Below are 24,807 nucleotides of genomic sequence, written 5' to 3' on the forward strand. Positions count from 1 at the left end.
CACAAGGAGGAGGCGGGCACGTGAGGCGGCGCGCGGCGAGAGCGCCCCCTGGTGGCGGGGCGGGAAGGGCGCCGGGCCTCGCGGCCTCTCGGGGCTCGCAGCCCCCCGCCATTTTGCTCCCGCCGCCATTTTGCGGCCCCGCGGCCGTGGGCGCCCCCTCAGCTCTGGGGCATTTATTAGAGTTACGGAACCGCAGAACCACAGCACGGTTTGCGTTGGAAGGGCTCTTCCAGCCCCCCGAGCCCTACCCCCTGCCGTGGGCTGGCCGCCCTACACTGGATCAGGCTGCCCAGACTGAGGATCGCATCCCCGCGGTGCTGGACCAGGCAGCAGCAACTCCTCGTCTCGAGGGGGGACCAATCTCCACACTGCACCCAGTGAAGCACCACGAGGACCTTTGCTGCCCTGTCCCTCGCCTTTGTGCCTCCTCCCTCCCACAGGCAGGGATCTCCTTTCCCTGATCTCGCTAATCTGCCCTTATCCCGCTAATCGCATCACTGCTTGCCGATCACCTGCATGTGCACCTCTGCCTGTTTGCTGGCAGCCGTGCCATCACGAACACCGAGTCACGAGCTCCTGCCACCCTGGGGTCCACGCAGGGTCCTAGGGGCCACCGGCTGATGCTGGCTTTGAACTGGACCTCAACCACCAAGCAAGAGCCAAAATAGCGGGAGGTCAGGACATCCGGGGTTGATGAGCCACTGTCTGGGGGCTCCATGTGCGGAGAGGAACCAGATGAGGTTTAACAAAAGCAAGTGTAGAGTCTTGCACCTAGGGAGGAATAACTGCATGCACCAGTACAGGCTGGGGGGTTGAGCTGCTGGAGGGAAGCTCTGCGGACAGGGACCTGGGGGTCCTGGTGGACAACAGGTTGGCCATGAGCCAGCAGTGTGCCCTGGTGGCCAAGAAGGCCAATAGCATCCTGGAGTGCATTAAAAAGAGCGTGGCCAGCAGGTGAAGGGAGGTGATCCTCTCCCTCTGCTCTGCCCTGGTGAGGCCTCACCTGGAGTGCTGCATCCAGTTCTGGGCTCTCTGGTACAAAAAAGACAGGGATCTCCCGGAAAGAGTCCAGCGGAGGGCCACAAAGATTATAAAGGCCCTGGAGCATCTCTCTTATGAGGAAAGGCTGAGCAACCTGGGTCTGTTCAGTCTTGACAAAAGAAGACTGAGAGAGGATCTGATCAACGTCTATAAATATCTAAGGTGAAGGAGGCAAACGGACAAGGCCAGACTCTTTTCAGCGATGCGTGGCGATAGGACAAGGGGAAATGGCCACAAATTGAAGCATAGGAAGTTCCGCACAAATGCGCATAAGAACTTCTTCACAGTGAGGGTGATGGAGCACTGGAACAGACTGCCCAGAGAGGTTGTGGAGTCTCCTTCTCTGGAGACATTCAAGACTTGCCTGGATGCCTACCTGTGCAACCTGGTCTAGGGAGCCTGCTTTGGCAGGGGGGTTGGACTAGATGATCTCTAGAGGTCCCTTCCAGCCCCTGCAATTCTGTGATTCTGTGATTCATCCTGCTCGGAGGGGATCAGGCCCGCCCTTGGTGGGGAGCCCATCCATGGCCTGGGTGTCATGAGCAGGCAGAGTGCCACAAGGTCTGTGGAAAACTCTACAGCAGTTGCAGGGTCTCAGTAGGCTGGCAGTGAATGAAGGTCATATGATCGAGGGCCATTAGCACAGAGTGTCCAGAGTGAGGTTGAACAGGAGGGGGATGTGGGGCTGGGGTCAGCCACGTGATGAGCAGCAATGGGAGTAGTGGCTCCCCAGGCCTCTGACGCTGGCCTTGGAACATCTCCTGTGAGACCATTTGGCTTGGAGCCTGAGGATCTGGGCCAGGCAGCTCCTAGGGTGAAAAAAGGATGTACCCAGACTTTACCCACTGCTCTGCACAGAGCTCAATCTGCTCTCCTGAAGCTGGTTGAATGCTTCCTGCCATTCTTAAGGGACATCCCTGAGAGACCTTCAACAGTAAGTGACAGCCTCAATAACACTAGCAGAAACTGGGGCAGCTCGTAAGGGGAAGTCCACTGTCTGGAAGCAGTCTGAGAGAAATTTGGACTGCAAAGGCAAGCATGTTCCCCCATCAGGTGTTCTTTGTCTGTCACACAGCTGAACATCTCTCCAGATAGGCCTTGATATCTGGAGGTAACCTCTGGAAGTTTTAGACAAACTCAGTCTGGAAGGCATCAAAATCAGTGTCCGATAGCCCCTGCAACACCCCAATGTCCTCTGCCGAAAGTTTAAAAAAGCATGTCCCAAATATTTTTTTACCAGGAACTCAAGGGCTGTAGGTGTTTGCAAAACCAAACCCTCTCTAGAGATGAAACACCCCTCCTCACGTAGACATAACCAAATGGGAATAAACTTCTGAAAGTCTCCACAGATATTAGAATCTCTTGTGGCTGCAAACAAGTGAAGAAACATCCTTTGATCACGCCTGAGTAGAGAGGAGTCTCACCTGATCCTGCCTGTCACCTCCTTGGGTCCAGGCCTGAGTGATTCCAGGATGCGCTTGGCAACCTGCACAGGACTGCACACAAGATGGCGAAAATCCTGTGATTTGTACTGAGCATGTTAAGGATATGTCACAGTGACCCCGTGCTTTTAACCAAATAAACAATCCAGGACAAATCTGGCAGGGCTGTTGTGTGATCTCCCCTTCATGTAAGCTCAGGCCTTGAACATCTCCGGGGACTCTTGTCCTTAGCAAAATGGTCCCTCTCTGCCTCGGTTTGCATAGCATCAGGATCTATTTGCTACAGCTATCCATTTATGAACAGAGGAAGAGAGGGAGCAAAGGACTGGTGGCTGTTGGGGATTTGCAGCCAGCATCACCACACTCTCCTGGGAAAAGCAGCTGCAGTGAAGAATCACTGAAGTCAGGGAGTGCAGAAATGTCAATTGGAGTCTGGATCCAAATGCTGTTTGTTCCCAGGCTTTTTAAATAGAAAGAAAACCCGAGTGGAAGTGCCATACTGGTAACACTTAACAGCCTAGTACCACCAAAAAATGAAACATGTAAGACACAGCACTCTCTGTAATTGTATCCAAGACCAGTTTCAGCTCTAAGGCACAGAGGAGTGATGAACTCTGTAGTATAAAGTTGCTACATAGCTACTGAAAATGGGAAGCAGGGAGGAATTAAAAACATTTGACTCATGCTTCTGTGAAAGGGAAAGACTACAGTGTGCTTGTAGGGCACGAAACACTTGGAGAATCCAGTGAGAAGCATGTCATAAAAACAGGAATAGGTATTAAAAAGGGCACAGTTTGCTGCTTGGCTTGGGAAGTGACCTGTAGGATTGGGAGCAGAGCATGAGCTGTGCTACATCCCACCCTTCACGTACAACCCGCTGAAAAACGTGAAAAACGGATGATGTCCAGACACATTTTGTGTCAGTTCTCTTGTGGATCAGTGGTGATCCTGCAGCTTCCTCCCACGGAAAGGGAAACATTCTCTCAATTCCACACAAAGAGAAGCCAAGCCAGATGAAGAGCCTCATCCTCCCCTTAGGAATGATTTTATTCCCACCTTCAGTAACAAAAGAATTGGAGAGAAGCCAGTGTTCGGTACTCCTGGCCCAGTCCCTTCCCCAGGAGACCTCCTCCATCTTTTAGAGCTAGGAAAGCTAAACGTAAAACAGTGAGACATGTCTTCATGCCAATACTTTGTTGTACTCAAACTACGAGAGGTAACTCCAGCTCTGGACAGTTTGGGCCTTAATGAAAACGCTATCTCAACCCTAACGCTTTTATCTGGAAATGCTCTGTTTCAGAGGAGCCAGCTACCTTGAGAGGAGAGAAAATAGATTTTGTGATTATTTCTTTTCCTTCTTGTCTTTGCCCTTGCCTTTGCCCTTGCCCTTCTTCTTCTTCTTTTTCGGCTTGAAGGTAGACCGGATCAAGTAGCCTCTCCAGAAGGCCTGGATGCGGGTGGCAGCGAGGGTCATGATAGCCAATTTCTCCAAAGCCTGCTGCTTCTTCTCCTCATATATCCTGCGCTCCTCCTGAATCTGGGAATACTCTTGGAGAAGCACAGCATGTTTCTCCATCAGCAGGGACAGCTCGGCCTTCTCCTTGGTATAGGCAGCATGAACCTTCTCAAACTCAGCCTAGCAAGACAATAGATAAATACCAGCTACAGCAATATTGAGGGCATTCAGCAGCTTCTCCCTGTACATCCCTAGGTAAGGATTCTTTTACCCTTCTCAAATCCAGGCAGACCTGGCACTGGTAGCTGAGCTGAACTTTTCCAAAGGGACTGAAAAGGAGGCATGTTCCTAATTTCAAGAGAAGCCAGGTCCTAATGTCTTCATGCTCCTCTGAAAAAATACTCTCCTAATTCCCCCTGCACTGCAAGTAGCATCCACCTTCAGCTGGGACCCTGGCCACGCACAGGTCAGAGTCCCTCCTGCATATGCTCTGAGCAAAAAAATGTTTCACTGAAAAGCCAGATCATGTCAGCCTGCAAAACGCCAAGGACAGGTGGTTTTAATGGTTTAATTGTACTGCAAAGCTCAGCAGCAACAGTTTATTTCTTTCCTTTAGCAAGCCACGCAGGGCAGAAGGTTACAGGAACCAGCAATGTGGATGTGGGTCTTAGCAATTTCTGCCACAAATCTGCTGGGACATAGTGCTCCAGCCAGCCAGCAGACAGGAAACCAAAATAATTGGACATTACTAAACACCTGACAAGGGAAGGATCATAGGATCATTTCTAAGAATGAGCATACAGCTCCTAGACCCCTCTCTAGATTTTACTTTGCCAATGAGCCAGTAGCTTTCATTCATCTCCATGAAAAGGCCAGGTACATGAAAGTAACTCAGCCCATCTCGGAGGCGAGGTTAGGGAGTGCTCATGCCTCTCAGCCTGCTGTGGTTAAGATGGGTGCCAAGACAATGGCATGCAGGCTGTAAAGTTTCTTAGCACTTGACAGACATCTCTTGAGGGGGTCAGGGGAAACACAAGCATGATCTGGACTCCGGATAGGGCCAACAGGATTGAAGATTGAAGCAAAAGTGAAAGCCCTGTTCCCTAGCAGCAGGAGGACTTGTCTGACAGAATGCGGCACTTCATCTTACCCCAGATTCTGCAGGATTCAGCACTGGATGCAACCTTTTCTAAATTAAAAGCAGCGGAGAACTTTGGCCCACATGGGTGGGACACGGATACTTTCTAATGCCCATACTAATTCTGGATGGAGAACTGCCCCTCACATCCATGGCCTCCTGTGTGACAGCCAAATGTCTATTTGACAGGGATCTATCTACCTGAATATGTCAGCTCATGGGAGGGCAAAGTGCTTTAGAGAGGATACCTGTTTTTCTGCCATGTCTGCGTCATATGTCTGGACCCAGTTCAAAATTTCTGTTTCCACTCTGCACTTTCTCTGGAACAAAACAAGATAGGTTACTTGCAGGCACTTGAAGCATGGTGTTACAAAGCTGGGAGGAGTGGCTGACACACCAGAAGGCCATGCTGCCATCAGCCAGACCTGGTGGGCGGAGAGGAACCCAGTGAGGTTCAACAAGGGAAAGTGCAGAGTCCTACATGTGGGGAGGAATAACTGCATGCATTAGTGCACGTTAGGGGCTGAGCTGCTGGAAAGGAGCTCTGCAGAGAAGGGTGTCCTGGTAGACAACAGGGTGACCATAAGCCAGCAGTGTGCCCTGGTGGCCAAGAAGGCCAGTGGTATCTCAGAGTACATTACAAAGAGCATGGCCAGCAGGTCAAGGGAGGTTCTCCTCCCCTCTGCTCTGCACTGGGAAGGCCACATCTGAAGCAGTGTGTCCAGTTCTGGACTCACCACTTCAAGGCAGACATGGAACTGCTGGAGAGAGTCCAGCAAAGGGCCACAAAGATGATGAGAGGCATGGAGTATCTCCCTTATGTGGAAAGGCTGAGAGCCCTGGGGCTGTTCAGCCTAGAGAAGAGAAGGCTGAGAGGGGTCTTACCAATGCTTGTAAATATCTGAGGGGTGGTGTCAAGAAGATGGAAACAGGCTCTTTTTGGTGGTGGCAAGTGACAGGACAATGGACACAAACTGGAACACAGGAAGTTCCATCCAAATAGGAGAAAGGACTTTTGACTTCGAGGGTGACATAGCCCGGGAACAAGTTTCCCAGAGGTGGTAGGATCTCCTCCTCTGGAGATATTTATAACCCACCTGAATGTTTTCCTGTGCAACCTGCTACAGGGAACCTGCTTTAGCAGTGGGGTTGGACTAGATGACCTCCAAAGGTCCGTTCCAACCCCTATGATTCCATAATTCTGTGTAAAATCCCAAGTTAGAAAACAGCATCATAGCTTTGAGCCCTAGCATTGTTATATTTGAGTAGAACACCTCCTCCCTGTGGCAAGCTTGCTTCAGCTGACCTATATTTTGCTCCTGATTTGGGGATTCTCATGGAACAGACCTCTGCTGCCTCAGTCCAAAAGCACCTTATTTGTTCTGTAGTACAGAGCTGGATGAGGGCTGAGGATTGAAACACGTCAGAAAGGCGTGTTCTGTGGTAGGAAATGAAAACGTCTCATGGAATGAGGCAAGTCATCCACAAACTGGGGCAACCACCCTAGAACTGAAGTAATAGAGGAATGCTAAACATGAAAGCCCTACAAACGTGGAGCCTCTTAAAATTAAGAGGTATTTCCAGGTGTAAGACAGTTTAACAGTGGCCTGACCCTGTACTGTAACCAAGTTTCCCCCTAGATGCTGTATCTGCAATGTGAGAGAAAAATCAGCCAGCCCCTCACAGTCCACATGAATTCCTGCATGACACTGGCCACAGGCTTCCAAGCTATCATACCTCAGATGAGGCACTTCCCAGCTATTGGCATGACAAAGGCAATCTCAGGCCACCCAGGGCACATGCTAAGGAAAAGGAAAGGAGACCTCTGCGGTCAGTAAATCTCTCTGCATGAGCTGAGCAACTCCTCACAACAATCACTGCAGCAGCCTGGCTGCCTGAGAAAAAACTGGCTGATAAAGCCACTGCATTAAAGGAGGTGCAGTTGGATGGCTTGGATTTTGAACTGTGGCTCTAACTTGCATTTGATGCTTTGTCAACTGCCCAGCCTCTGAACTCTGACTAGAGCACAACCTCTCCAGCATGCAGCATCACAGCACTACATGGAGGAGCTTCCAGAGCTAGGTCAGGGAACAAGGGGAGGACCTGTGAGCAGGCTTCTTCCCCAGCAGTGCTGCAGGCTTGCTTTCTGCTGAAATCAGCAGAGCATGAGGACAGCACAGGTATACTCTGACAAACAGCGTGCGCATCCTGCCAGGAAATGGCAGGAACAAAATGATCACCTAGCAGCTCTACAACAGGTTTTACCACTTACCTTTCTGAGAGCCAACTCTGATGCTCGATGCTCCAGCACCAGCTTATTGAGCTGTGCTTCCAGCTGCTGAATGTCCTGCTGTAGCCTGGCACACCTGGCCTGGGAAGCTCGCAGCTCCTCTTTTTGCCGTTTTTCACCTTCCCACTTGGCCTGCAGTATATTGGCCTTGCAGCATTCATCAAGAACTTGCATGCTGTTTTTGAGATCTTTGATCATATTGTCCTTGTTCAGAATCTAGACCCAGAAAACCGGAAGGAAATGCCATCAGGGTGTGCAGGTGAGGCATAAAGTGATCAGGAGAAGAAAGACACGGTTGCGAAGGTGCAGGTGATCTAAGAACAGGGACCTGCCACGCTGGATGAGGGAACAGAGTCAGATTTATGCAAGGTGCTTTGGAAACCTTCCCTGACTGTTCCCCTGTGAACCTGAGAATAAAGCCACAGACTGACCAGGCCATACTGAGACTCACTGACACTGCAGGCTGAGGAAGTCTGCCCTGTCTCAACCAAAATCATCCCTTAGGCTTCAGGTGAGGCTCAGAGTGACTGTGGGGGACACAGCTCAGTGGGCTGCCTGCAAGAGAGATCCTCAGCTGGGAGCAGTGAAACACATTTGCTCATTATGCACTGACAAGCTGCCAAACTGCGCATAAAAATCTCATGCGTCTCAATTCACAGATCTCCAAGGAGTGGAGGGAACAGGGAAAGCAGGCCCTTGTCTCCATTAGAACCATACAGTGCAGTGAGCACGAGACAAAACCTTCCCCTCTGACCCTTCCTGCAGAAAGAAGACAAGCACACACATAAAACAATGGATTGCTTGTCAGGAGTCCAGGGCTTGAATTCTGGCACAGCCCACGGACTCACAAAAAGAGCCTGGGAAATGCCCATTAGCTAATCCATACCTCAGTTGCCTTCACTGAAGGAAAAAAAAGAAATTATATAATCACACATTAATTATAAATGCTCCAAGGTAGCTAGTATTACAGAGTTGGAAGGCTCAGAAACATTGGTTTTAAGCAAGAGGAAAGGCAGAGCTGGCATTAAAAATGGATTCTAGTCAGAACAATCTCTCCCTGGAATGACTTTTCATCATTTCATCAGCAGTGAATGGAGCCTCTCCCTGGCAGCTGACACTGTAGCCCTGCTAAAATACTACTGCAGTAATTAGTGCCTGTCTTGCAGCTCCTTTTTAAGCTCAGTAACTTGTGCCATTGAAGTTGGCTTGTGAGAACAAGTTCAAAACATGCCAAGTTTAAAAACGAAGCGTTCAATAAACATTTTCAAATGGTATTTAGAATCTGATTTAGAAATCATTTCTGGAACCTCCGCTTTAGGACCTGCAAGAAAGGGATCATTTTTCAGCTTACTGAAGTTTTGCTTCAGTGACCCCTTGTCAGAAAACATATTCTCATACTATCATACCTCCTCATCTCGGGTCCTGATTGCTGCCTCCAGTTCTGCCTGTAAAGCTGTGATTGTTTCAGTGTTCTTGCTGATCCGGAGGGAGATGTCTTCCGTGAGCTGAACTGTTTTTTCCTCTTCCGTGGGACTAGTCAGGAGTCGCTCAAGCATAAAATTCCTGAACTCCCCAAAGGCTTTGATAAATGCTTCGGCTGCTGGCTCTCTTGCCCAAGCTTCATACTTCAGAGCCTTACAAAGTGAAGGGATGGCCAACAAGAGTCTCAGGATATTTCTAACAGAACATTTCAGATGTTGTTCCAGCAAGTGGAGAGAGCCCCTTTGTTCTTCTGCTTCTGTGGTGTCCTCTTCTTCAGGAGTGACAAGCAGGTGCTCCATTTGGTTGGAAAGCTCCCCGTACTCCATCAGGCTGCTTGTGATCTCAGGTCCCAGCAGATCAGCAAACCTGTCCAGAGAGCCGATAATACGTGGGATCAAGCAGCTCAGCTCCAACTTGGCAATCGTCTCATCCAAGACAGATAGGATTCTTTCGGTCTCAATGCTATTAGGTTTCAGCCAACGCGGATCTAACATCTTCGCGCCATCTCCTGTGATCATTGCCTTCTTTGGAACTGCTGTGCCCATTATCAGGAACGTGTTTCTTTCCTTCGTGTCCTGCGCTGATTCTTGGAGCACAGCTGGACTCCCTGTTGCCACAGCTCCCATTAAACTCTTGGGAGTCGAGTGTTTTGAGGTCTAAAAGGGACAGAGCATCTCCTACACAGGGCAAGGCCCTCAATCAAAGACCGTGGAGGTCTTTGCTTCTGGTGCAAATTCCTCTTTTGTAGATTTTATCTCTAAAAGGAAAATGTGATGAGAGTATTAGAGAAAAACAGTGCCATTGGGGTGTTTGTGGAGTTCAGATGACACGGGGTTCTCCCGGCTCTGGGCACAGAACCAGGACACGGGGCTGTCAGCAGGGCTGGCCCTGTCCCAGGGAGGCTGTCAAGCACCCAGGGGCACGAGCACACCCGGGGGGGGGAGGAAAGGGGCTCCCAGTCGGTGGGGTCAGAGCTCCCGGCTCCTAAGCAGCAGCTGAGGCAGAGATCAGACTGTAGCTCCGCAGTCCACGGAAGACTTTGGGAAAGGGCTCGCAGATCCGTGCAGCCTCCTGCCGAGGGAAGGGCGCTATCGACGCGCGCTCCCCCAGGGGATCGCTCACTCCCGGCCGGACCGCACCGCCGCTGGAGTCCCCCGGTCGCTAGGCAACCCGTGCGCGGGGGGGGCGGGCTCTTTCCCGACATCCTCCGCGGCGCCCAAGCCTCGAGCCAGTCAGAGTCTTCGCTCGCTTGATGGGCAGCGCCACTGCCCAATGAGAAGTGAGGAGAGGCCGTGACGTGTCTGGGCGGCCATTTTGGGGCGGTGGCAGGGAGTGGGGCAGTGGAGCTGGGTGGTGTGAGTGGGTCTGTGGGTAGGGGTGGGGGAGGTCCATGGTGGTTGCCCTCTGTTTTTGAGGTGAGGTTTTCCACACAGCCCTGCCGTGTTGGAGAGGGAAGGAGCAGCCCCAGCATTGCTGTCCCCACATTCCTGCTGTGCTCCCACACCCTCCCAGCAGTGCGTTCCTGAGAGTGCTAAAAATAAGCTGCAGTATAAACTTTGTACCCCCAAAATCAAACCTCCAGGCCCTTGTCCGTCATCAACGGGCTGGAATAACACAGGGAGAGCACGCTGTTTGGTGAGTCCCTCCGTGCCTTGGGGATGGGCCCAGTGGGTGAGGACCCTGCCATGGGCCTTGCTCTGCATCGTGAGGCGTGAGGCCTTGCCTTGCCCTGCAGCCCAGGGCAGAGGGATGACACAGAACCGTGCCATGAGTCCCCTTCCTGCCAGTGAAACACCACAGCTTGTTCCTGGATTTGAGGAACTGAAGACGTCCCAGCCTGGCAGGGTAGGCTCAGAGCAGCCGAACATATCCTGCCAGCACTAGCTCTTCTGCCAGGAGCAAAACCAGAATGGTTTGGGAGCTGTACAACATGTCACCAAACTTGCCCCATCCTCACCTCTCATCTAGGATGCAGAAAAATTTCAGATCCATCCTGAACTAATTCCCTGCAACCAAACCCACCGGCCTGCCTTGTGTCCCTGAGCACCCATCCAGCCAGACATATTCTAGAATCCAAAATGTGTGGGCAGCGGAGCGATGCAGGCAAGAGACTGCATGCTGGCAGCCCAGGAGCACTGCTGGAGTCCAGTTATATTCGGGCACAAAGGTACAGCGGCTGAAGTCACTGTTTCTGGAGGTTTTCAGGAACCGCAGAGATGTGGCACTGAGGAACGTGGTTAGTGGGCACAGTGGGGCTGGGTCAGTAATTGGACTAGATGATCTTAGTGATCTTTTCCAACTTTAATGATTCTATGATTCTATGAACCAAGTGGCTCCCAGCTGTCTGTCAGCCTGTCTGCATCCGGTATTGCACACATGGGGCTATGGGCAAGAGCAACCCACCCATGTAATGCTCCAGCTCTGAGCACCATACAGCTGCCAAAGCCAGGGTGCACCAGGTCCTTCTGTCCCTGCAGCCTCTTTGGTGAGGGAAGGCACTGTGCACACATCTCTGGTCAGATGCTGCTACGGGTGGGAGCTGGATCCAGGGCTGGATGTCAGTGCTGGCTGCTGTCGAAATTTATCCTGCCCTTGGCTCCAGCCTCAGCCTCCAGCACCCTCAGCAGTTGGCTGCGGGCAGCAAAACTCCCTGGAGGGGTCAGGGCACTGAGATCAGAACACGAACAGCGTCTGCACACCCAGGTCTGAGAATCAGCTGGCACCCAGACCCAGCATGCCAAAGGGTGCAGCTCCAGCTCAATTTGATCACGCAGGTGTCTGGACCAAACCCAGAAGCCCACACTCAGTGTTAAACTTGCCATTTCTCCCAGCGTTTTCCCACAAGGAAGACCCAGGGGCAGCCAGCACAGGTCACCCCAGTCTAACAACCTCCAGGCTCCTCTAAAAGCATGCTGCATTATTTGCTTGTTGGCACTTGCTTGTTTTTCACCCCAACACCTCTTCTTGCTTTGTAGAGCCACTCAAGCCAATGGGTGTAGGCAGACACCAGCCTGTCCCTGGTGCCAGCATGAAAGAAGACATTTACTGTCTGTCCTATCCAGCCAGGTGCGCTGTCCTGATGCTGAAGTTTTTAAAAACAAGTTGTATTAATCTCTTTTTAAGGAAAAACAAAATATACTCAATGTTACAGCACTGCAGCGACCAGGATGGGGGATCAGGGTAAATACCTTCAGTTCTGTGGTTTGTCCATAAGCTGAACCTCATCCTGCTTTGGGGATTCAACCATTACTCTGAAGATCTCTGGTTTGGGATAAGGGCAGAGGAAAGCTGATAAATTCTACCTGAACCTTCTGCACCTGCTGCTGACCTCAGCCTGGCCCGTGGCTGCTTCTGCGCCTCGAGGCACTCTTCTTCAATACCTCATTCCTAGTTTTTTTTCTCCCTAGTGCTTTAAGTTACCAATTCTTTTCTCGTTTACACCCTCTGACTCTCTGATCCAACCATCCATGAAACATGTGTTTTGGATCCTCTCTAAAGGCACAGGAGGGAGAGACACCAGCCCAAAAAAATCTTCTTGCCACTTTACATCGCTTTTCTATTGCCTCAGAGGAAAGCCATCCTTGGGAAGAGCTTTTCCCTCTTACAGCTGCGCTGCTGCCCAGCCATGCCCCCAGGCCACAACAGCCTCATCTGTATCAAAGGAGTAACACCCGGCAACGGAGGACGGTGCTGTTTATTGCTGTGGCAGGCTGAGCACTGGCTTCCTGGAACGACGAGCTGAAAATCCAAGCAAGTAGATGAGAAACGCAGCAGTCAGTGCGGCACAGCCTGCGGGAGGAGCTCTCTAGATGTTTTTCCCAATCCCTTCTCACTCAGCAGCGTTGTGCCTACGTCCCTTTGCTCGGAGCCTGGCCACCAGCAGCGGGGACGGGCGGCTTCCTACCCCTGCGGCTGAACACCTCCAGGGATTTTTCAAACCTTTCGGATGCCTTCTTCCACCGTGCTGTTTTTCTCTCCTGTTCTTTCACAAATTGCTGCCTCAACTGTTTGTGGTGATGTTCAATCTTCTTTTTGGTCTCTTCCAACTGCTTTACCTTTAAGAAAGAAAATGGAAGACCTTATACCCACTATCTTAACCCAACATAAAGATCTCCAAAGTGGTGCTTGTCTCTGTGAAAGAAGGCATCCTGCTAAGTCCCTCCCTACCATGAAGGCGACCTCAAAGCAAAGAACCTCCAAAGTATCACTTTAAACATTGATCTGACCAAAAAACAGAACAAAACAAAAACCTGAAATCATAGAAATCGTAGGATCATCTAGATTGGAAAAGACCTCCAAGGTCACCAAGTCTAAGCCCAGCCCATCCCCACCATGCCCACTGACCATGTCCCTCAGTGCCACACCTCCACTGCAGGAGCAGCCCGGGTACCAGGGCAGCGTGGGTTTTGCTGATACACTCACACTAATTCAATCACAGCAGCTGTGCTGCCCCAACTCCTTGAAACTCACAATGCTACATGTTCTGCTGGGCACACAGCGCGCAGGTGACCGTCAGCCGTGGATCAGGAATGAGGGAATAGTGAACGGAGGAAAAGACATCTCAGCTCCCACCTGTGGGGCTGCTGATGGGGACTCCCTGACATGTGAATGTCCAGCTCTGCCTCGTGACACCCTAAATCATAATTCCATTCTCCACCTGGCATCCCCACTCACCTGCCATGGCTCACAAATCCATTACTGCGGTACTCAGGGTGCAAGGCCCTAAAGGGGCAATCAGGCTGCTGAGATGTTGCAAAACCTTTGGCTCACTCCCATTCCTGGGAGGACAGGTGTCAACGTGTTGCCCATGTTTCAGGGCCGTTTTAGGAGTGACATCTAAGTGCAGATTAAGTCTGACCCCCCCTACATTTGTTTCCCTCACCGCTGTGTAGAGCCCCACAGCAGAGTAAAGCCCCTAGCACAGTCTGGACCTGGCAGGCTGAAGATTTAAGGGCTGAAGTGATGATTTCAGGGTTCTGAGGAACTGGGACCAAAGCGTTTGCTCAAAACATTCCTCAGCCTCGCGTCATCTGTGGCTCTTGCTGCCAAGGGATGAGGAACTCTCTCCTTTTTTCCAAAACACCGCCTCCAAAACACAGCAGAGAGCAGAGCAAACCCTCCCCTATGCTGGCAGGATGGCAGCACAGGGGAAGAAGGAGGTTGTCACCTTCTTCTCCAGGAGCAGCAGGGCATGGTGGCTGGAGCTGCCGGCTGACCGGGACAGGGAGCTGTGGAGCTCTTGGTCGCCCACCTTGATGTCCACATCCACACAGCTTCTTCAAGCAAGGGGAGATCACATCACACAGAGTGGGGTGCGAGCAGTGCCTTTTTTGGGGTGCATGGGGACCTGGGCCGGTGTGGCTGTGCAAAGGGTCCCACCACCTCTGATCTGATGTGAGGGGACCCATGGATCCCAACCAGCGGGAAGGGTCCCACCATCCCCATAATGATGTGAGGGGTCCCACCAATCCCAAAGTGGCATGAAGGGGCCCCACAGCCCCCAACAGTTTTTGAGGGGTTCCCACAGCACCATACTAGTGTGAGGAGTCCTATCACCCCCAGGGCGGTATGAGGGGTCCCTCAGCCCCGCACCAGGCCCTGGTGGGCTCCCTGCTCTCGGGCGGTGGGAAGAAGGTGACACAGGGCCGCACACCGCCCAGCTCCTCCATGGCCCCACGCCCCCCATTGTGTATGCAGCGCTACCATGGAATCAGTGGAGTGAGGAATGCGGCCCAGCCACTGCAGTGTGGGGCTGGCAGGTGACCGCAAACAGGGAACACGGCACACGAGGCTGGAGACAGGGCTGGCCATGCCCCGGCTCAGCTCAGCCCTGCTCTGCACGTTCACGGTAGTGTACCCACTGCGAGCCATGCTGGGAGGTGGGCACCAAAAGTGGGGAAAAACCTCACTGATAATGGCAGTGAGAAGCATCCGTGTGCGTTGGTCACACCCAAGGGTGAGGGGAGGAACTGTCCATGGTGGAACAGGCAGAGATGTTGTGGATGCCCCATTCCTGGAGGCATTCTAGGCCAGGTTGGATGGAGCTCTGGGCAGCCTGATCTAGCGGCTGGCAACCAGCCCATTGCAGGGGGGTTGCAATTAGATGATCTTCAAGGTCCCCTTCAACCTACGCTGTGTGTGTGGCCGTCTTTACGCTTACGCTCAGCGCTGTTTCTTTTCCAGGGAAGGAGGAGGAGCAGCAGTGGCCACCGCTGCCGCTGGACGAAGGCGTGGGCGATGAGAGCTGCGCTGCACGTCCATAGGCACAGGCTGTCCCGCATCACCTCCTGTCTCTACCTCAGCGACGGCGTGGCTGCGGGCAGCGTGCAGCTCCTGGCTGCCTACGAGATCACCACCGTCATCAACGTCTCCCTTGAGGTGGCCAACGTGCTCCACCCCGGCATTCAGTACCTACACATCCCGGTGGCCGACACCCCCACCGCCCGCATCTCGGCCTGCTTCAACTCTGTTGCCGACTTGATCCGCAGCGTGGGTGAGCGCGGGGGCCGCACGCTGCTGCACTGTGCAGCTGGGGTGAGCCGCTCGGCCACCCTCTGCATAGCCTACCTGATGAAGCACCACGGCATGTCGCTGGCCAGAGCCCATGCCTGGGTCCAGTCGTGCCGACCCATCATCCGGCCCAACAACGGCTTCTGGCGGCAGCTCATCCGCTACGAGTATGTGCTCTTCGGCATCAACACCGTCCACATGGTCCACTCGCCCTTTGGGATGATACCCGACATTTACGAAAGGGAAGCGAGGATGGTGATGTTCTGAGTGTGGCCCAGCTGGGAACCAAGGGAAGCAGAAGGTGGAGCTGCAGTAGAGCTCTGAAATAAACTCTCGTTGTCTGACAGTGGTTGGAGGCTCTGCATCTACAGGTGGAGGGACTGGGGTGTGAGCAGAGGCTGGGAGCATGCTGTAAGGTCATGCAACATTGTTGGTGTCGCGGTCCCATTGGCAATGCTGAAGCCACTCGTCATGTGCCCGTGTTGTTTCATTTCAGCACAAATTGTGTTTCTGAGATGGGGCAGAATCTAGCTGTGACTCAGAGTGTTTGGAACAGTACCAAGGTTTGTTTTCCCTAACTGGGATACAACTCTGGGTCCTGACACAGCAGCCCAAAATCCATTCTTCTGCTGTGGCTGGGAGAGGACAAGAGAGGAAAAGCATGGGCTGCAGTGCTACAAGAGACCTACTGACATCCTGCTCCACGATGCATGACCCCTCTTCCTCCTCTGCCGGATCCCCCAGGCCTGGATGCAGCAGTGCAGGTGGGGCCTCACCCCCCCGTTCAGGAGCATCACCCAGCATGTGACAGAGGGACAGCATTTACTCAGCCAGACTTTGTCCTTGCTGCCTCTCATCTGCAGATCCCTCCCGGCTAAGGCAGCCTTGCCTCGGGACAGCAGCTAATCCCTGTACAGAACAGGATATTTCAACAGTGTGCTGTTGGAAGGGGCTGGAAGAGATGGTAAAGTCCCCACATTGGGGGCACAAGAGCTATGGGGGTGTCAGAGGGCACGGGGGCATGGCACCTCAATGTCTTCTGCAGGGATGGGGCCGGGAGCTGCCCCCTGCCCACCCCTTCGGGACACCCCAGCACCAAGAATGCCACCAGGCTGAGGTCATGGCCTGAAATACTCGGAGAGGGGACGGTCACCAGCACTACAAAGTGTTAAAAAGAGGGAAAACCAGACAAAGGCATGGTGCAGGGGGATCCTGGCTCTGCTGCCCCATGGCTCAGTGCCAGTCCTGCTCCTCCGGCCCCTGGCAGGGGACAGTGTGGCTGCCAGGTGCTGCGCGCACTGTGCTGGGCACTTTTCCTGGTGTCACATCGTAGTTTGTCCTTCAGAAGGAAACCCAAAACGCCATCTCGTCCTTCCTGCTATGGAAAAGCCTTTGAAATCTGAGCCCTAAAAGCAAACAGGCAGAGGGACGGGCACAGCTTGCGGCTGCCGAGCCCTTCGCAAGGGCAAGGGCTGGTGGTGACAGCTCGGTGCCCTTCGGGCGCTCTGTGGGATGGGCACCGCTCCAGCCCCGGTGCCCTGGGGAAGGTGGCACCAGTGGCAGTGGCCCTGTGGCACCGTGGTGGCCCTGCTGGGAAGGAGCTGTCCCCAGGGCGTTTCTGCAAGGGGCCTCAAGACTCATCATCCCAATGGATGGAAGACAACCAGTGTTTGAGGCTGGAGCCCCGGCACACGCGGGATGGCTCAGGGTGAAGCCACGTGGGCACAAGCCCCACTGGGAGCGGGGGCTCAGCCGGTCTGGGTGCGAGGTCATGGGAGCCGAGGATGGAGTATGACAAAAATAGAGCTTTATTTCAGAGCTGTCCCGGTGCCACTGCACCTCCTGGGCAGTACACATGGGCGTGCATCGTGTCGCCACCGGCAGCAGGAGGGTGACACCACTGGGGACACCAGCTGGGAACACCAGCATTGTAGTGGCACACAGCACGCCAAGGGCCCAACACGCTGTGTCCCATGGGGGCACGAGCTTTGCACACACCTCCCATGCACGCACCGGGCTCACTCCATCCAGCAGAGCTCAGTAGTGATGTGCACACGTGCACACACACAGAGATGCGCTTGCACACACAGAATCTGTGCACACACAGCCGCTCACCGAGCCTGGGCGCAGCAGCACGTGCATGCACACCCACCTGTAAAGATCTGCACACACACTTGTGCACAGACACTTGTGCACACACCGACATACACATGCTCTCATGCACAAAACTGTGCACAGAGCACCACTCGCACACGCAGTCCGTGCACACCAGCACAAAATGCTCTGCACACACACACTCCACACACACAGACTGTGCCCACCAGCACGCGTGCCCACATGTGTGAGGCCTGCTTGCACACGTGGAACCTTCACGCACCAACACTCACACACTCCTTGCACACACTGCCACGTGCAGAGATACACTCACGCCTGCAGAGCCTGTGCACACCAGCACACGTGTGCCCCATGCACAGAGCTGTGCACACAAACACTTGCATGTCCAGAACACGCACATACTGGCATACATGGGCACGAGCACGCACATGTGCGTGTGGCCATGTGCACCAACATAAACGTGTGCACACACAGTATGGTATGCACACCAAACACACACGTGCATACATTGCTATGCACACCAGCACCTGCATGAGTACACAGAGCTGTGCACACCAGCATACATGTGCACAGAGGGGCTGTGCACACCAGCACACACATGTGCATGTTGCCACACACACCAGCACACACACGTGGGCACAGTGCCATGCACACCTGCATATCAGTGTGCCACCAGTGCCACGCACACCAGCGCACTCAGAGCTGTGCTCATCAGCACAGCTGTATGCACGCAGCGCCAAGAACACCAGCACACACGTGTGCACATGGCCACACACAAAGCACACACACACGGACACGCTGCCTTGCACACCTGCGCATGTGCACAGCACACATACACACAGTGCTGTGCACCCCAGCATGTACGTATGCACACAGTGCCATGCACACCAGTGCACACGTGTGCACACAGTACCATGCACACCAGTGCACGCAGCGCTGTGCACATCAGCAGTTCCGTGCACTCGGTGCCAAGCACACCGGCACACACCTGTGCAAACAGAGCCTTGCACACCAGCTCACCAGTGCACGCAGAGCTGTGCACACTCACGTGCACGGCGTGATGCACACCCACACGTGCCACGCTCGAGTCCCACCGCCTCCATCCCCTACTGGCGCCGGGGGGGCCGGTGCTGCAGCCACACCGCCCAGCGCCGCGCGATGAGCTGAGGCTGCTGGTACATGAACATCCCGGCCAGCGTCAGCGCGATGCCCAGGTAGCTGAGCGCGCTCAGGTGGCTGCCGAAGAGCAGGCAGGAGAGCAGCAGGTTGCCCACCACCGTGATGTTGCCCAGGAGGTGGATGGTGAGGGCGGAGGTGAGGGACAGGACACAGAAGCTGGCCAGGTTGTAGAGGACGGAGCCCAGGCAGCTGAGCAGCACGCAGCCCCAGAGCGAGCCGTCGTAGCGCAGCACGCCCTGCCACGCCGGGGCCACCTCCAGCGCCACGGCTGCCCCGAAGAGCAGGCAGAAGCTGGGCAGGGCGGTGAGGCACAGCAGGGACACGGCGTCCAGGCGGCCTTCCTGCAGCAGCAGGCCTGGGGGGGGACAGGGCACAGTCAGACAGAGCTCCTGCTGGGGTACAACAACCCGAAAATCGCTGGGAGAGGGGATGGGGGCTGCTCTCAGCCCACCCTGGCGTCCCGTGGTGCTGGGGATGGGTGAGCCCCCAGGTGACCATAGAAAAAGGCACGTGCTCAGCTCTTATCACCACCCCAGTGCTCACGATGGGGCCATGGGGGACACAGGTATCCAGGCTATTCCACTCTGCCCCCATCCCCACCCTGATCCCAAACTCATTCCATCCCCATCCTCATCCCTATTCCCCTCCCAATCTCCGTCTCATCCTCATCCCATCCCATCCCATCCCATCCCATCCCCATCCCTTTCCTGTGGCCCTGTGAGTCACAGGCTGTGGCCGCAGCAGTTGTGCCCATGTGAGTCATGGGTGGAGGAAATGCTCCCAGCCCTCCAAAAAAACAGTGTGGTCAGGGCACTCCTCCCCACCGCCTGCCAAGGACATCACGGCCTGGGTGGCCCCACTGCTCCAGCCATGGCCAGGGGCCCTGCATGGGGACAGTGCAGCTCCACATGGGGACGTGCAGGGGATGAGGATAAGGGGACAGGGATGGGATGGTGGTTGGGATTGGGATGGGACAGGGATGGGACCAGGAGAAGGCACAGACCTGAGAGCAGGGGGACGAGGGTGGCACCAAGGTGACAGTGGGGACAGGGTAGGCAGGGGGTGATGCTGGGGGGGGGTGACACTGGGGAAGGGGCAGCACAGGGCACGGGGTGGGCAGGGGGTGGCACTGGGGCCAAGGGGACACCAGGATGGCACCAGGGCAAGGAGGTTCTGCTGGGACAGGGACGTCCCCAGAGCTAGAGCGAGCACCGGTGACACCAAGAGTGTCCCTGGGGCCCAGAGCACCATGACAGCTGGGGTGCCGCGAGAGTTGGCACATCCCTGGCGCGGCATCACCAGGACATCCCGAGGGCAGACAGGTGGCACTTACTCTGCTGCAGCGACTTGAGGGCACGCAGGACGGTGGCAGCCAGGAGGACGCAGGCCCCGGGCTGGTGGAAGCGGACACCCCCGGCGATGCTGCACGCGGCCCCGGCGCAGACGGGCCCCATGGCCGCGTATTGCAGCGGGTGGTGCCGCCGGCCCCGCAGCAGCGCCGACAGCAGCAGGGTGGCCAGCGGGGCGGTGGCGTGCACGGCCTGAGCCGCGTCCAGCGGCACCAGGCTCAGCCCCAGGTTGCCCAGAGCCACGCTGCCGCAGAAGGTGAGGCTCAGCAGGTAGATCCGCGCGCGGGGCCGGACGGGCGGCGGCGGTCCTCGCACCCAGCCCAGCGGGTAGCCCAGCACCACGGCCGCCAGCATGTGCAGGGAGGAGAGCAGCAGCGGGTAGCGGAAACCGTGGGAGGCGAAAATCCATTTGTTGAGGCCGGCCAGCGCGGTGCCGGTGCCCAGCCACGCCGCGACGGTCAGCGCCAGCCGCAGCGGCGGTCGTCGCCCCGGCTGCCCCGGGTCGGGTCTGCGGGGACGGAGGGTCCCACCGGCGGCCGTCATCGCTGCTTCATCACCTCCGGGGCACCGCGGGCACATGGCCGACGTGGGCGAGCGGCGGGTTCAGCCGTGGGGTGCCATGTGCGAGCAGCAGCAGCGGTGCGGAGGAGCGAAGTTTGATGGCGGGGAGCGAAGGCGGGCAGGCCCCTCCCCAGCAGCCAGCGCACGTCACCGCGGTGCGGGCAGGCGAGCGGCGATGCGGGCGAGCGGAGCAGCGGGGATGAGAACCGCGCGGGGAGCTGGGAGGCGGCGGCCGTGCATCCCCGCCAGAGCCGGGGGAGCGGTGACGGCCGAGCGGGGACGGCCTTCCCGGTGACGGAGCGGCTGCGTCAGTGTCCCCGGGTGACTCATGGGCGGGCGCCGTGGCTCGCAGCCCTGGCACCGGCACCAGTCCCCGCCCCGTGCAGCGCTCACTGCCAGCTGCACCCCGCAGCGCAGGTTTTGTTTGGGTGGAGTCCATGCAAATTTGGGACCGAAGCGTCCCAACGCTGGGCCAGAATGGTCCCCACCGATGCCGTCACCCTCAGCCCCTGGGGTGGGGGCGGATAGTTGCACCCCAGCTGCTGAAACCCCCGTGATCCCCCCTGTGGTGGTGGCCCTGCCTGGAGCGCGAGCAGCACCGGGGGGGTCGTGCACTCTCAGGGGCATTGTGCACACCGCAACCCGGAGGCTTTCAGCCACCCGAGCAGTGATGAGACCCGAGCATGGAGCCTGGGTGTGCCCATCCCCCACCCCCACCCCCGTCCTGCCCGGCGCACACAAAGCACGGCACAGCCCGGCGGTGCTGCAACGTTTCATTGCCATCATCCCCACCACCAGCCCTGCTACCACTTGCTCAGGCGCAGGATGACGGTGCTCCCATCCTCCGGTCTGTAGTCAGCAACACCTGCGGAGAGACGCGGTGACCAGGGTGGCAGTGTGGCTGCAAGGACAGGGACACGTCCCCTTGTCCCCACATCTCCGTGTCCCCCCGTCACTCACCCATCTGCAGGCTGGTGCCGAGCCCGCTGAGCAGCTGCCAGTAGTGCCGCTCCTTTGGCCACGCGGTCATGCCCTGCACTGAGGTCAGGAAGGGGCCATATGCAGTGTCCTGGGTCTCAAACCTGGGGGCAGAGCAGAGTGAGGGGCCCGGGGGTCCCAGAGACATGGCAGAGGGGACAGGAGGAGAAGAGGACAGGCTCAGGGTCCCCTGACCATAGGACCACGCACGTGAAATTTTGGGATCCCTGCGGTGGGGCTGCCCTGAGCAGGTCTAGAAGCGAGGCCCCGGCAGGCACGGGCACCAGGCTGTCATACAGCAGCTGCTGGGGACACTCCGGCATTGGGCACTCCACCACCAGCCGCACCGTCACATTGTGCGGCCCCGGGGGCAGCGGCTCCAAGAAGGCAGGAGTCAGCGTGTCTGTGACAAGGAGCCACGGTGGCATCGGTGCCAGCCCCGCACTGGCCACCCAGCTCCCCATGGCCCCTGCTCCTACCCAGCTCCTCCTGGCACTGCATGGAGGCGATGCCCAGGTAGCTGCGGCCGTTCAGAGCGAGCAGCGCTTGGGCCATGGTGGCAGCGCTGGTGAAGGCGTCCAGGTGCTGGAGCAGCGCGGCCATGGCTCGGCCGTACGCCGGCTGCGTCCTGCACGTGTCAGTGGCGATGAAGACCTGGGAGGGGAGGAAGGAAGCGCTCAGCACAGGAGTGAGGCTCAGATCTGCACCAACGCCTGCACCTTGCATGCATCCACAGCCACCCACACTCCTGCACTTGCTCCATGCCAATGCCCGCACTCACCTGCATGGCCACGGGGGTGCTGAAGGCGTTCCCGATGAGGCCGTCTGCGCTCTGTGCCTCCAGCAACCTCTCCCTGGCCCTGTGCACGGCCGCCCGCAGCTCCGCCGCCAGCCCGGCCCCAATGTGTTTCTCCTTCTCCAGGCAGGCGAAAGCCAATGCCGCCACTGCCTCCGTGTCTGCAGGGACGGCTGTGTCACACCGGGTGCTGCACGCCCACCCCGTGCATCCTTTTGGGTCCCTGCTGACCCTTACCCACGGCACTGCCACCCGCATGCCCGAAGCGCCGGTGCCGCTCAGCCACCAGCAGCCGCTGGATCACCTCCTCACGCACCCGCTTGTGGTGGACACAGAGAGCCAGCACGCCCAGGCTGTACTGGTAGTAACTGGTGAGAGGATGGCCATGCTGCCGGGAGCCTGGGGACGGCGCACCGCTGTCACCAGAGCCAGCTGGTGGCAGCAGAGCCGCAATGCCAGCACCCATGGGGTGCCCGCTGTGGGTGGGGTACCTCACCTGCCCAGTCCTTCTCCAGGTAGTACTTGAGCCACGTCACTGGGAAGCGCTGGGGAGCGGGGTCTGGTGGGGGGCAGGTGGCACGCAGCCCCAGCAGGTACAGCGCCAGACGCCCCGTCTCCGGCATGGAGTCCCTGCGGGCAGCGGGGTCAGCGCTTGGGGAGCACGGGGACCTCCGCATCCCCATCCCCATCCCCATCCCACCACCTACGTGTTGCGGTGCCGATGGCCATGGGTTGGGCGGCTGGCTGCGTGCAGGCTCCTGCAGGGACTGGCATCAGTGGGACCACAAAAGGGCCAGCGGCTGTCCCGCTGTGACACGCTGGGGACCTACCGGCCGTAGCGTCCCTGGAAGGCGTCCTGCAGACGCTGCAGGTAGCGCTGCTCCAGGCGCAGGTCGTGCTCGCTGCCGAGGCGCAGCCCCACGTAGACCCCGGGGTCGGCATCCTGCCCCGGCTCCATCGCCAGCCCCAGCAGCTGCGCACCCAGCGCTCGTGCCGCCGCCGCCGCCTCCGCCGGAGCCTCTGTCCCCCAGGGTCCCCGTGAGGATGGGGGCAAGGAGTGAGTGCACCCCAGCACCGGGGCGTGGGGAGGACAACGAGCAGCGGTGGCGGCGGAGAGCGGAGCGTCCTCACCCCCACGTGCGCCCTCTACCCCGAGAAGTTGAAGCCCAAAACTTTGCACAACACTGGGGGAGATGCCAAGAAGAGAGGGGACACGAGGCAGGAAAGGGGAAAAAGGGAACAGGAGGAACCCCACGCCCTGCACCACCGCGCTCCCACCCACAGCCCGGCCCCGGGAGCCCCGCGTTGGGGCAGGGACACGGTGCATTGGGGCGGCCCAAACTCACCGCAGGGCCGGGCGGGCAGCACCGCAGCCTGCAGCAGGGCCAGGAGCAGCCACATCGCGGCGCGGGGACAGCGGGTAGGTGACAGCCGGTGACAGCAGGCTGAGCGGCGCCGGGAAGGAAGGCGGCGACTGAGGCAGTTCCGCACTCCGGGGCCGAGTCAGCAGAAAGGGGCGAGGACTTTGGCTGGAGGCGAGCGCGGGGCGCAGATAAGGAGGAGCAGATGGGGTGGTCACGACCCCACGCTCTGGGTCAGCCACGGAGCGGGGCAGGTCAGGGGCACCGCGCAGGAGACGGGCGGTGGCACAGCAGCGTGACGGGACGCCGGTGACCCTGGGGAGGGGTTACGGGGGCGGCGGGGCTCTAGGCAGAGCCGCGGGGATGGCAGGTGGTGGGCTCAGTGCCCATCCCCTGGCCCAGCGCCCACCCCGCTGCCCAACACACCCGGAGAACGTAACCACGGCCCCGGCCGTAACCACGCCTCCATGTTTGAGCCACGCCCCCTTGGTCGAGACCACGCCCCTCCGCTGTGACCACGCCCCCTGCTCTCCGCCCCGCGCCTCTCTCCCTCCCAGAATGCCCCGCGCCGAAGGACCCCACCTGCCGGGCTGGGGCTGCCCCCTGCGCGCCTGACTGACCGCACCCCGCCGCCCCTCCCTACCCCGCCGGCCCCTGCGTCCCACCCGTACCCCTCATCCCCTCGGCAGCTCGGGGTGGCCCAGACCTGGCGGGGCTCCGGCGCAGGCGCGGAGCGGCGGGGTGCAGGCAGTGCGAGGGCAGCTCCGGGTCCTTTGGCGCGGCGGAGCACGCGGCGGTGGCGGTGGTAGCGGGGCCATGGGCGGGTTGGAGAAGAAGAAGGTACCGGGGGGTATGGGCCGTGCCACGGTGCTGCGGGGCTCGGCCCTCCCCGAGGCTCGGCCGTGTCCCGGCCCCACGGCTCTTCCATTTCCCCCCCCGCTTCCCTGGATTCCTTGTGTCCCCCCCTCTGCTGCCCCTAATTTCTCCTCTGTTGCCCCCCCAATTTTTCCTCTGTTTTTCCTTATTGCCCACCCCCACTCCTCCCGGTTTCCCCCTCTTTCCCTGTAGGTTCCCCCATTTCTCCCCGTTCCCCTCCCCCAGCCCTCCCC

At 57.3% G+C, this 24,807-nt stretch overlaps 6 protein-coding genes across 8 annotated transcripts in view; 2 read left to right on the forward strand and 4 right to left on the reverse strand.

The window, feature by feature from the left end:
- On the reverse strand, window positions 3,498–10,034 carry IQCD (IQ motif containing D). Its single transcript, XM_021413127.1, has 4 exons — window positions 8,774–10,034; window positions 7,350–7,583; window positions 5,326–5,397; window positions 3,498–4,119 (listed from the first exon to the last, which is right to left on the reverse strand). Exons 1-4 carry the CDS (start codon window positions 9,473–9,475, stop codon window positions 3,826–3,828), a joined length of 1,302 nt encoding a protein of 433 aa, XP_021268802.1. The 5' UTR covers window positions 9,476–10,034; the 3' UTR covers window positions 3,498–3,825.
- Window positions 12,526–14,540, reverse strand: C14H5orf52 (chromosome 14 C5orf52 homolog). Of its 2 annotated transcripts, none has more exons than XR_002443460.1 (3): window positions 14,385–14,476; window positions 14,017–14,122; window positions 12,526–12,904 (listed from the first exon to the last, which is right to left on the reverse strand). XR_002443460.1 is itself a non-coding variant. In XM_021412833.1 (3 exons), the coding sequence occupies exons 1-3, from the start codon at window positions 14,516–14,518 to the stop codon at window positions 12,698–12,700; spliced, it is 390 nt and encodes a 129-aa protein (XP_021268508.1). In that variant the 5' UTR covers window positions 14,519–14,540; the 3' UTR covers window positions 12,526–12,697. The 2 variants fall into 2 exon arrangements, 1 of the variants encoding a protein (XP_021268508.1); XM_021412833.1 differs by having other exon boundaries at window positions 14,442–14,540.
- DUSP18 (dual specificity phosphatase 18) lies at window positions 14,542–15,705 on the forward strand. The gene is made up of 2 exons (XM_021412832.1): window positions 14,542–14,697; window positions 15,033–15,705. Exons 1-2 carry the CDS (start codon window positions 14,575–14,577, stop codon window positions 15,624–15,626), a joined length of 717 nt encoding a protein of 238 aa, XP_021268507.1. The 5' UTR covers window positions 14,542–14,574; the 3' UTR covers window positions 15,627–15,705.
- SLC35E4 (solute carrier family 35 member E4) lies at window positions 17,145–21,275 on the reverse strand. The gene is made up of 2 exons (XM_021412831.1): window positions 19,987–21,275; window positions 17,145–19,008 (listed from the first exon to the last, which is right to left on the reverse strand). The coding sequence occupies exons 1-2, from the start codon at window positions 20,579–20,581 to the stop codon at window positions 18,581–18,583; spliced, it is 1,023 nt and encodes a 340-aa protein (XP_021268506.1). The 5' UTR covers window positions 20,582–21,275; the 3' UTR covers window positions 17,145–18,580.
- Window positions 21,320–24,173, reverse strand: TCN2 (transcobalamin 2). 2 transcript variants are annotated; one of them, XM_021412830.1, is made up of 10 exons: window positions 23,684–24,173; window positions 23,168–23,357; window positions 23,045–23,095; window positions 22,834–22,967; window positions 22,575–22,736; window positions 22,323–22,498; window positions 22,021–22,195; window positions 21,752–21,944; window positions 21,524–21,645; window positions 21,320–21,428 (listed from the first exon to the last, which is right to left on the reverse strand). In XM_021412830.1, the coding sequence occupies exons 1-10, from the start codon at window positions 23,736–23,738 to the stop codon at window positions 21,367–21,369; spliced, it is 1,320 nt and encodes a 439-aa protein (XP_021268505.1). In that variant the 5' UTR covers window positions 23,739–24,173; the 3' UTR covers window positions 21,320–21,366. The 2 variants fall into 2 exon arrangements, with proteins under 2 accessions (XP_021268505.1, XP_021268504.1); XM_021412829.1 differs by having other exon boundaries at window positions 23,168–24,172.
- Window positions 24,407–24,807, forward strand: part of PES1 (pescadillo ribosomal biogenesis factor 1) — a 6,770-nt gene continuing 6,369 nt past the window's right edge. Inside the window, exon 1 of the mRNA XM_021412828.1 lies at window positions 24,407–24,538. Within this exon, the coding sequence (XP_021268503.1) occupies window positions 24,515–24,538 (24 nt within the window). The 5' untranslated portion in view covers window positions 24,407–24,514. The remainder of the gene's footprint in view (window positions 24,539–24,807) is intronic.

This window comes from Numida meleagris, chromosome 14, assembly GCF_002078875.1.
Source record: "Numida meleagris isolate 19003 breed g44 Domestic line chromosome 14, NumMel1.0, whole genome shotgun sequence".
NCBI lineage: Eukaryota > Metazoa > Chordata > Aves > Galliformes > Numididae > Numida > Numida meleagris.